General features: G+C 37.7%; 1 protein-coding gene across 1 annotated transcript in view; it reads left to right on the top strand.

Annotated features, from left to right (window-relative positions):
• The first annotated feature begins 5288 nt into the window (after positions 1-5288).
• Patsas (palmitoyltransferase Patsas) overlaps positions 5289-12280 on the top strand; it is a 48909-nt gene continuing 41917 nt past the window's right edge. The window contains exons 1-2 of the mRNA XM_081758125.1: positions 5289-5566; positions 10778-11018. Of these exons, the coding sequence (XP_081614251.1) occupies positions 5439-5566; positions 10778-11018 (369 nt within the window). The 5' untranslated portion in view covers positions 5289-5438. The remainder of the gene's footprint in view (positions 5567-10777; positions 11019-12280) is intronic.

The raw sequence follows: 12280 nt of genomic DNA, 5'->3' as shown, positions 1-12280 counted from the left end.
TTGCTTTTGATATATTGTACAAAAAACAACATGTGTTTAACTTTAACTTTATTTTTCTCCATTTTTAAAAAAATATGGGTTAGACTACTGTTGCACTAACCCGCTCAATTAATGCATGAAGTTTCCTAGAGATAATTTTCGTGTACTGTTTCTTTTTTTGAGCTAGGTTTACTACACTTTAAACAACTGTAACGGATTCTACCTGACATTTTCATCGTAGTAGGTGGAAGGCGCCATCCGAAAAATCACGAACAAACTATTTGCTGAGCAAAACAATATACTCACATTAAAAAACTACATACGTGTTACAGTTTCGCCAACTAACACTTTGGTTTCATCAGACACTATCTGATGTGTCTGATGTGATGATGTCTGATGAAGCCAAAGTGTTAGTTAGCGAAACTGTAACACGTATGTAGTTTTTTTATGTGAATATATTGTTTTGCTCAGCAAATAGTTTGTTTGTGTTTAAGTATATACAAAGCAAAGCTTCTGCTTATGGAAAGTATTACCGAGAAATCAGGTCATATGCACAAGGAACACTTGGAGTAAAATATTGTTATTCTGTGAAGAATACTAAATACTGGAGTGCCAACTGAGAATCGAATCCTTGATTGTATATTCTCAGTCTATCAAAATCTTAGGTTGATTGCTCACAGAATATTGCGAAAGATAGAGACAACGTGAATTGAAGAGAATAGTGATAAAAAGTGATAATTGAGTGATAAAAAGATTTAGTTTAATTAATTGTTCTTATAACGTATGTAAATGCTGTGCTTGAGATACGAAACAAGGAGGAATCTGGAACTGTCAGAGAAGGTTCATATGAAACGGCACTGTACATTATGTTCCTCTGGTAGATGAAATCAAGTCAACGTCGAATGCTTCGCCTCTTTTCGACTTGCGCAACTTATAAATGAATGGCAAGTCTAGAGTTGAAGTGTATTTGACTGAATGTAGATAATTCTTTTTATATGAAACTATGGAATGCAATCCACATGCCTTTTATATTTCCTTGTCTGCAAGTTCCATGTGTACGTCGGATAGAATAAAATAATGTACCAAATTAAATATTGTATATACAGGGTGGAAGGTAACTCCACCGAAAAACTTTTGGAGGTGATTCCTTATATGAAATGAAAGAAAAAAGTTGTAATAAACATGGGTCGAGAAATGTCTCCTTTCAGTTATGAACCGCCGAATATTCGAAAAATCACGTTTCAAAACTCCCTGACTTAGAAACTATAGGACCTATCCCAAGCAGTTTAAGGAATCACACAGGAACTAGTATGCGCTCTGCCTAAATATCAATGTTTCAGAATTCACCGGTACCAGCGAAACGAAAGTACCATTAGTACTTAAAGGAGTATCCCTATACCTAACTTCCTTTTTAAGTTCGTTTCGCCGATAACGGAGGATGGTAAAACATGGATATTTAATAGATAGAGCACATACTAGTTCCTGTGTAATTCCTTAAACCGTTTGGGATGGTCCTATAGTTTCTAAGTCAGGGCGTTTTGAAACGTGATTTTTCAATATTCGGTGGTTCATAACTCTGAAAGGAGACGTTTTCCGACCCATGTTTATTACAACTTTTTTCTTTCATTTCATATAAGGAATCACATCCGAAAGTTTTTCAGTAGAGTTACCTTCCACCCTGTATATATAATATGTAATTTGGTACATTATTTTATTCTATCCGACGTACTCGTATATATATCGGGTGTTGCAAAATAAGTGTTATAACTCTTGGGAGCTGACTCCTGCCACTGAGACAAGAAAAAAAGTTATCTTCAACTTTTTGCTATCGGACATAGTTTTAGATCTACAAGGTGCCGAAAGCGTGGGAAAATGACTTTCGGACGCCAATAGTTCGGAAACTATCCAACATAAAGAGGGCGGATAAAAAATTCACTGAAGAAGTCATACCTGCTCTATTGAATTTTGCATGTTTCACAATCCTACCGTGCACGCACAAGGGATTCCCCAAAGGAACGTAGGGAGTCCCGGATAATTGCCAAATGAAACTTGGTCTAAATGGATGTGAATTGATACGGTTTCTACCAGGTAACAATAATTCGTTTGTCTTAAGTCGATATCTGGAACAAATACAAAATGGCGGACACATTCATGCCCGTTGTGTGTGGTTGCACAATCGCTAGGTACGGATGCTGGCCAACAGTGACGTTCGGAGTATTAATTGTAGCGAATTTGTACTCAAATGCTCCAGAAAGACGTCTGGAGTGTCGGTAGAGCATAACAGATGAAGCAGGGTGATTCACATGAGTGGAAACACTTAACGAAAAATGCCCAGAAATGCACTCATACTCAGTAAATGTGAGTTCAAAGCGTCGGAAATGTAAGGATTAGCGTCAAGAAGATGAAAGCCATTGCCAATTCACCAATAATATTCCCTCAAACCGATGCAATATGATGTGCACGGTTGCATACCAATAAGGGTGCAACAACTGAGGCCAAGTTCAAATTGTGCAATTGGACTCACAAAGAAACTGGGTAAACTAACCGAATGTCACTAGTGGGATCGCATGATCGATATTGAAATGTGGCCAATGTGTGTGTTGGCCCCTCTGAATATATATGGTTCTCTGAAGAGAAAACAGTATTGGCCCATGCAGGTCACTATTAGATAGTGACAAATCTACAATAATAATAATAATGCACTATGTTTATAAAGAAAATTATTTCGTTTAGCTTATTTATTTTCCTTGAAGTTTCAACTGAACACATTTTGTGACCTAGTTAAGACTAATGACACTGAAATTCATTGTTCAGCTGGATGCAGAGAATATTTTTATAATATGAGTGCAAATGCAAATTTCCCAACACTTATAAGTGAATTGGAATGCCTCCTCGGTCTGAACTGTAAATTGCAAAGACTGACGAAAGATTGTGAATCTGAATGATCATGTCATGTGGGGGTTGTTCATCGGTACTGGTGCGAATGATTCGTTCTCAGTCCAAGAGATGCTGTTTTCAGCACGGCAAGTACCCAGATAGCAAAAATGACTTGCAACAAACTTGCAGCAGATTTGCAATTCAAGTCTGTCAAATTTGCAGCAGACTTGTGATGCAAGTCTGCAAGTTTGATGCAAGTTTAATGCAAACTTTCTAGTTGACGCTCTTCGAACTTGCACCACGCCTGCAGTGCAAGTATATGGTAAGTTTGCAAAGCAAGTTTCTGCAAGGGGTTTACTTGCACAGCAAGCCTACTGCAAGTTTTCACTTGCACTGCAAGTGCATAGCAAGTCCGCAGCAAGTTAGTGCAGGTTTGACGCAAGCCTCTGCAAGGATACCACTTGCAATGCAAGTCTATAACAAGTTTTAGTAAGTCTTCTGCAAGTATATACTTGCATTACATGTCTACAGCAGGCCTTCAGCAAGTGAGTGTAGTAAGTCTTTTGTGGGTATATACTTGCATTGCATTGCATACCTTTTACAAAGCGAACATTTAATGTATACGAACAATCACACAGATATTTTTCTCAACAACTTTATCAAACAATACACGTTTAAAATATAAATTATCTCTACATACTGGATACGCACGTAATTACCTTAATTATCCACTTGTTTTAATGCTTCACATACTTCGCACCTACTACAAATGGAAGCCTGGCGGGGAGATTTCTAAGATTAGACTTTTGTGCCACCTGTTGGTGGAAACTAGAACTGACACACTTGCTACAAAGTTGCAGCAAGCCTCCGAGGCAAGTAAAATCTAGCAAGTGAAAATTAAATTACGACATTTGTGGGTAACTCTTTCAAAACGCCTGCAGCGGGTGTACAGTGCACGGAAAGTCTAGCAAGTTAAAATCAAATATAATGAAAGACTTGCTGCAAACCAACATGCTATTAGGGTATCTATAGAAGCTGTTTTTAGAAAAAAAAAAAGAGAGATTAGAATCAAGTGAAATTTTATATTTTAGAAAAAAAACGAGAATATTACAAACGATTTTTTTTATTTTCTTATGTCTATTTTCAAATTATTTGATACTGAATAGACCACTGCACATATTAATGAAGACAGGCCACATGAAGATTGAACTCTTTTCTATGTATATGTGCTTAACCATTCTCCTTATGAAAAGGATCGACATTTTATTTGTACTTTCATTTTATATTATATTAACTTTATCCAGGCATATTATAGTTTAATAAAAAAGTTTAACACCTATATTATGCACCGAAGCTAAGGGAGATAGTGATGATGAGATAGATGATAGTAATGGAATGGAGGAAATGGGAGGAAACAGGAAAACCCCAAGAAAACCCACGCACACAGTGTTTGTCCATCACAAAGCTCTCTTGGCGCGGGCTGGGATTGAACCAGGAACCCCACGCACCGGAGGAGAACGCTCAATTATTGAGCCTCCGCGCAGACATATTATAGGATAAAATAAAAATGAATGAACTGCCCAATGGCGTCATTAAGCCCTACAAACGGAATATAAATTCCTTAATTAGCAGCAAAATTATATTTATTCTGAGAATAGCGAAGTATGACAGAAAATGAAATTATTTCATTCTAGCTAAGAGATAAATGGTAGTATGTTGTTACCGCTTTCCGAAGAGGACTTTAAATTTTATGCTTGAAATTTTAAATTATATCCTTAAAGAAGTATGTTGATATAATTCTCATCTCATTCGCAGGACTTCGGTTCCCGTGTAAGCAGTTGAGTTGTTAATTGGCATTTGTAATCGCATTTGGATGTAATTGAGGCGCGGTCTTTATAAAAATGAAAAAAAAACTATATCTTTCTTATGACATCACTTATTAAAATGGTACATAGAATTGAAATACTAAGGCCCCTATTGCCTACCAGCATTCCCATAAATTTCGGATAATAATGCAACACAAAACGTGGGGCTTATGCAGAGTCGTTTTGACGCGTTATTAGTGCCATACTAAAGAGTTCGACTAACATATGTTTCCTGAACTAGTTAGGCTTTTAGTATGACGCTAATCATACGCCAAAACGACTCTGCATAAGGCCCAGAAAAATCAATTAATATCTGTTTTGTTTAGTATCGCAAACTAGGTGGCATACTTTGTGTCGCGTTGACGCAAATTATTACTGAATGGGGTTCCATATTATTATAATTTGTTAATAAAAATTTAGGGTATTTTGAGATATGGTGTAGTGGAAGACCTTTTTCTAAGTTGGTACCCCTGTGGGTGGACTAATAGCGAGCGAACTGCGCATGATCGAAGGCATTTCGGTATATATGTCAGCAGAACGAAAAATATCGGGACGTTTACGGAAAAAGGGATATTGATTTGGCCTTCTTTTATACGAAACACTAGTATCCTCTCCACGCGTGATATTTCGCAGTACAGAACGCTCTGCAAGGTGTATCCAAGCCCGGGTGCAGCCCGCAGTGTTTGGGGGTTGCAGACGACGGGGCAATCCTGTAATATGGTGGCAGATAATTCTGCTGCTACAGTCAAGGATGAGAAAGATAGCAACATATTATGTTGCTCCGAGAGCTCCGAATTCCACATGGAGCATGACTGTAAATCAATATTCGAGGTTGTACGCACCGGGTAAGTATGCTATATTGTAATTTCTTAATTATACCGTATTTTTACCGTGTCTTATGTTTTAGCCTTGTAACATAATACAAAAGATTAATAAAAAAGTATCGAAGTATTTTTGCGCAGTAAAAAAGTTGTATTTTATGTTTATAAATGTGGAACTCGCGTCACTACGGAAACCTTCAGGTTTACATTAATGGTAATATACGCTTTTACGCTTATGGGAAATCTTTACTTTAGACAATGCAGTGACAATAAAAGATTCGTTTGAATCGGTTCCCGCAGTTACAGTTCCCAAGAATGAAAGAGAGAGAAAAACGTGCCATGTGGGACTCTAACCCTCCTTCACTCGCTAACGCCCGCTCGGCCATACTATGTGAATCAAGAACAGGAACGACATTAGTGAGAAAATATCTTATGTGAATAATGAATAGCAATGAATCAGTGACAGGATATCACTGCCTTGCCCAAAGTAAAGAGTTACCCGCTTATGCCCTCTGTCGCTGACACGCCCGCTCTCTCCACCCAGACACCAGTTTCTTCCTGCCCTGAGTCGGTTATCAGATTCGTGCATTTTAGTAACAACCTAGCAGATGTTTGTGTTTTATGTACTGTATTGTTTATAGCACATGTCTTGACACTACGCAAATCATGATAATAATAATACTAAATTTTCAACAGTTACTTCTAGTGACTCCTTCAACTTCACCTATGCTGAATCGGGTATTGTCATGTCACCGAGCACACATTTTACAGAACAATAAGAAGGGAATTAGTGGAAGAATTGATTTTTCAACGATTATTTCTAGTGGTATGGCTAAACTTGATGTGCACGGATACCGTTTTTACCCTGTATTTGTCTTTTTTTTAAAAAAATAAAATAGACTGTTAACATCTTAAACAATCGCATTTTATAGGTATTATCACATTCCTAGGTGCAAATTAATCTTAGGAGGACATACAGGTATATCTATACCTATGCGATTTATTTTTGAAAACTATTTATGCGATCAGCACATAGAATCTATGCGAGGTAGGCACTACGAGCACGTTTATATCTATTCCGATCCAGTGTGGTGGGAGGCTGGTGGGCTCGTGCGACTGTGTCTGTAAGAAACAGGCGTAAAACGATGGTGGGTGTTCCTATAAAGGATGATAAGTGCCAAAAACACTAACTTTTCTAGGTGGTCACTACACTCTAGTTTTGGAGCAAAATTATTTGATTATTTACACTTTTTCACGCTGAATGTTTGCAGATGTTATACACGTTTCCCACCTTCGTAAATAACTTCGAGTTAAGTGCCAGAGAGTAAGTCCAGAAATATAAAACCTAACCTAAGCCTAAACATCTTGGACCTACTGTGCGGAAAAAAAGGCCACAACTCCCTTTACTGTGTACTATTCGTTGCTATATGGTAGATATTGTTAACGTTGAGAGCTTACCTTGTATAGCTGCATTGTCTTCTTTATCCAGGGTTTAATTTTTTCTCAGAAAAATTAAACGTTGAAGAAAGAGGACAGGACAATAATACTAAGTAAGTTGTCAATATTACTATTTTTTTTTTTTAGTTAATACATTATTTTTTGCAACTTAGTGTGCGAAGAGAAGGAAGTAAAATGCTGCACAATCATTTTTTAAATGTGATTTCTTTTTGTGTATTTTAAAATAGTAAGCTGAGAAATCAGGGGACCTGAGAGGCCATTGAATGTCAACGTTTTTTAAAATTATGCATTCCCCAAACAGTTCGCGTACAGCAGTCATTGCTATTCGTGCGATATGGGACGTTGATCCATCTTGTTGAAACCAGACTGTGCCAATAATGTGTAGTTGTTGCATAACAAAGGTTTCAAACATGGTGACGTAACGATTCGATGTGACTGTAATCGCATGGCCATTCTCGTCCTGAGAACAATAAGGGCCCATCGCAACATGTGATGACATAGCACACCACACGGTAACTTTGTGGTTGTGCAATGGGCACTGGTGTAGCCCCATAGGATTGTCTTGTGCCCGTGGCGTCCGAAATTAAAATTATGGCGGATTTCTCTACGTGCCCCCTCCGCGCTCTCATTGTTCTTGTAAAACTTTGCGAAAGCACGTTGTGCACCACTCCAAGCATTCATGATAACTAAATGGCAGAGTGTCGTTGACAGGCTGGTGTGCCTTATTCAGTGTTACCATACTCCCACTTTTGCCAGCAAAACTTTCAAAATTCTCCGTACTTATGTACCCTGTACTTATGTAATATTCTACAAAAAGAGTTTAGTTAACATATTTCATAAATAAAAATAAAATCTGACGAAACACTTTTATAATAATCTGTGTTACACCTTCGACATATTCCATCTATAAAATATGTAAATATTCGGGCCTGTATTTTTTATTGAGTGTCAGATTTACGTCAAATGTCCATAAAAATATTGGCGGTCATGCAGTCGAACAATCTGGGGGCCAGCACGTAATGTGTAAATATGGCATACGTTCCATAACGTGCATTCATCATATTTGCGGAAGGAGGTCTAATGATCAAAGAAGTTACTTATGTTGGCCACATATCTCTGATTAAAGTAATAAAGTAAAATTAACTAGACATTTAATTGTTTCTTTAAGCAATGTAAATCTGAATTGTGCCCTTTAGGCTAAAGGTGACGGTGTTTGGTGTTTTTCCAAAGACTTGCTTAACCTGTTTTTATTTACAGACATTTGTGGAAACACGTGCAATGAAAATATAAAGAAAAGGGAAGAGTATGCTCATTGTACGTCTTACTGGATGATAGTTCCACGAGAGGTAAAGCCCACCACTCGTCGGGAATGTATTAATGAAAGTGAATGGTTAGGAATTAATTTGTGGAATGAGTATGTGGGAGAAAAGGGAAGAACCCACGGACACCAGTTGTCCACCACAAATTTACATGGTTTGATATCGAAGCAGGAACCCCTCCGTGCCCGCTGCCCTTCATTTGGGATATGATAGGGTGAGATAGCCCACAGACGGTTTGGAGATACAACCAATTTCTTGACTTCAGCATGTGTTATGGCGATCTAATCGGTTTCACGCTACGGTTATTTTACACCTAGGCTACGTCTAAAAAGCATTGAACAGAGGCTAGGTGTAAAAGGCATTGTAGAGACGCTAGGTGCTCGTCCTCCCTTCCCCTTGTCTGGTTAGTAAGTAGACAACATGGCGACCACATTGCCACGGTTCTGTGAAATTTAATTTTGATTCGTGTTTCAAGTCCAGAAATAATGATAAAAACGGTCTTTTGAAACATTTCTGAGATTATATTCAAAATAAATAAATTAAATAAAACAAAATGTATATTATACGACTGAAAGTGACTGTTTGTGATTCCTAATCTCTTGAACCACTCGACCGATCTCGATCAAATTTTCAACACAGATTAGGTTCGGGCCTGGGATTGTTTTAATCATTTCACTTTGAAACTGGAACTTGTGGGAGGGGGAGAGACATTTAAAAGTGTTCGATATTAGTGTCGAATCCATAGTTTTCGGGGTCGCTGTGGTGAACAGTGGTGCTTCTGATGCCGTTTAAATCCAGATTCAGCTCCACAACTTGGAGGAGGAGATGATACATAAAAATGATCAAAAATGACCAATATCAATATCGAATCCATAGTTTTCCGGGTCGCTAAGATGAACAGTGAAACTTCCGATGACGTTTAAATCAAATTTGAGCCACGCAAAATGGGGGAGGAGGAGGGAGAGAAATATAAAGATGAACGAAAATGACCAATATCAGAGAGCGCTTTAGTAATAGTAACGGAAAGGTGATTGACTAACGGAACATATTACTTTTTTTTAAAATTTAACCCAGCCAATTGATGCTAGTAGTACATAAATGACAAGTCAAGTAGAAAGAAGTACAGTAATTTTCAAATCTAATTCTTGCAAAGATAACCTAAATAAGTTACAGGACGACAGGTGATTGAACCATAATATCACGAATGTTTGAAGCATAATTAAATTATGATATATTGCTTATGTTGATGAAGCAACTGGGTTTATAGATATTAATCGTAACAGTAATAAATTTTGTCGGGAAGGTTCTAGAACACAGGCCCCCCATATAGGTTAATGGCTAGGTTGGTTCTCTTCTGTACCAAAGTTTAATTCACATTGTATTGCCGGGCGAGTGAAGGCGGGTTAGAGCCCCGCAGTTCTGTGTTTATTAGGGTCTAGGTCAAAACTCCCACACTCAGTAAATATCAAAACGTTCACACAATCGGTCATAATTCCCACACAAATTGACAAATCTCCCAAATGTACGAACGGTCAAAACTCCCACACTCAAGAAATGTCAAAACGCCCACATAATCGGTCATAACTCCCACACAAATGGACAAATCTCCCAAATGCACGAATGGTCATAACTTCCACAGCCAAAACCCCCACACTCAAGAAGTGTCAAAACGCCCACAGAATCGGTCATAACTCCCACACAAATGGACAAATCTCCCAAATGCACGAATGGTCATAACTTCCACAGCCAAAACCCCCACACTCAAGAAGTGTCAAAACGCCCACAGAATCGGTCATAACTCCCACACAAATGGACAAAACTCCCACACAATCGGACAAATCTCCCACACTTTGAAATGATCGTGGTTGCACGTCTTGTAAGTTTCATACACTGAAAATAATTAAAAGAAGTCCAAGGGAGTTTTGACCGTTCGTGCATTTGGGAGATTTGTCCATTTGTGTCGCAGTTATGACCGATTGTGTAGACGTTTTGACATTTTCTGAGTGTGGGAGTTTTGGCTGTGGGTGTTATGACCGTTCGTGGATTTGGGAGATTTGTCCATTTGTGTGGGAGTTATGACCGTTTGTGTGGGTGTTTTGATATTTTTTGAGTATGGAAGTTTTGACCTGCTCCCGTTTATTACAGCTAAGTGGAAAGGGAGACCTGTGTTCTAGAACCTTGCCAACTTTGTCCACTTCACTGTGCAACAAAATTAAATCGAGACGTTAAGCGAAATATTTCATTTATAAATAAAACATGTAGAATTAAATGTTCTTTTCTAATGTACCTCCAACAATATTTTTTCTCCATGGAACAGCAGCAGATCACGATAAGACATAACAACTAATGTAATATAATCTTTCAAAAGTGTTCATTAATAACATGATGAACATTTTGTTTAGTTTTATCTTTTAGAAATAAAAAAGAATTATTGTGTTCTATTCTTTTTTTTACGTAGGGAGCTGGTGGACATCGAGTCCTTAGTAGAAAAGCTTGGTGTTCAGTCTCTGAGCGAACGAGACCAATGGGGCTACACACCTGCCCATTGGGCAGCCTTGGATGGGAACGTGGAGGTGATGCGCTACCTGGTAGAAAGATCTGTTCCTGTGGATCTTCCTTGTCTGGGAACACAGGGCCCGAGACCAATTCACTGGGCGTGCAGAAAGGGACATGTAGCAGTAGTACAGGTTCTTCTTCAGGTAAGAAATCTAACGTTTACAGCGCTAATGTTTTTTTTTAAATTCTTTTCTATTTTTTTTTTTTTTTTCAGATCTGTATATGAAATGAGACTGGATACTATTTACAATGGAAGGGGTATGCATAGAGTATTTTATTTTAAGAGTAGATACGAGGGTGGATTGATTTAAATTACTTGATTTTTTTTAGAATAAAAATCTTTGATTTAAATCAGGTTCCAAAATAAATTAATTTGAACTGAAAATAAGTAAAATCCCGTTTATGATTATGGAAGATCATAATCATAATACAATGGAATTCAAATGTAGATACAGCACAGTATGAAAACGAGTGTTATGCAGGGGATGATTTGGAAAAATCCCGTTTTGAACGGGTAACGGGACAATCCTGCTGTCTTCTCTTCGTAACATCTTAAATCGTTAACTGTTTCAACGGGGAAATCACCATCGACATTTATATAGTGCGACACAGATGACAAATTGGACGGAAAATATGCGAACTAAAAACAGTGTTGCAAATTTATGAACTCTAGTAGTTACTGTTGTTATAAGAACTATATTGTGCTATTAATGCAGAAAGAAAAAAAATGTTCAATTTTGTTGTTCATGTTATTCCCTTCCGCTTCATTGTCGAGTCGTACTCGAGAAATATATTCTTTTACTTTTCGGTTGAACGATCTGCAGGCCCATATGTCATATAAGGAGTATAAATAGAGCGAGTTATGAATAAAATTAATTCCTTGTCTATTTAAAACCTCTTGATCTATTAATCACTTTTTTTTTTTTTTAATTTGGCTTAGTATGTTTGAACAAGATTTGATTCGTAACTCAGTTGCTAGAGAGGGAACTGAGCGAGCGTTGGCTACGTCAGTCCCTTTTCCGATTCCCGGCCAAGTAAGTTTGTGGTAGACAACATCGTGTCCGTGGGTTTTGTCGGAGTACTCCCGTTTCCTCCCAGATTCTCATTCCACCAATTCTTCTATCGTTATTCACTTGCCTAAACCACCGTTTCCTATATATATATTAGCATTCTTGGTTCTTTATCTGATGATCCCATGTTCAAGTCCGTTTATCGTGTCTGAGGTTTTTCAAGATGTTTTCTTCAAGCTTCATTAGACGAATGAAACGTTTCAGTAAGTAGTGACCAACTTTCTTCCACGTCGTTTTATGCTGTTGATTGTTGCTTTTTTCCAGTATAAATGACCGGCTCAGAATGTATCAGGAACTTGATTAAGTATATAAATAAACATTAGTGTTCGATATAA

This window comes from Thermobia domestica, chromosome 5, assembly GCF_964235325.1.
Source record: "Thermobia domestica chromosome 5, izTheDome1.hap1.1, whole genome shotgun sequence".
NCBI lineage: Eukaryota > Metazoa > Arthropoda > Insecta > Zygentoma > Lepismatidae > Thermobia > Thermobia domestica.
This window is presented reverse-complemented; position numbering and strand designations above follow the sequence as displayed.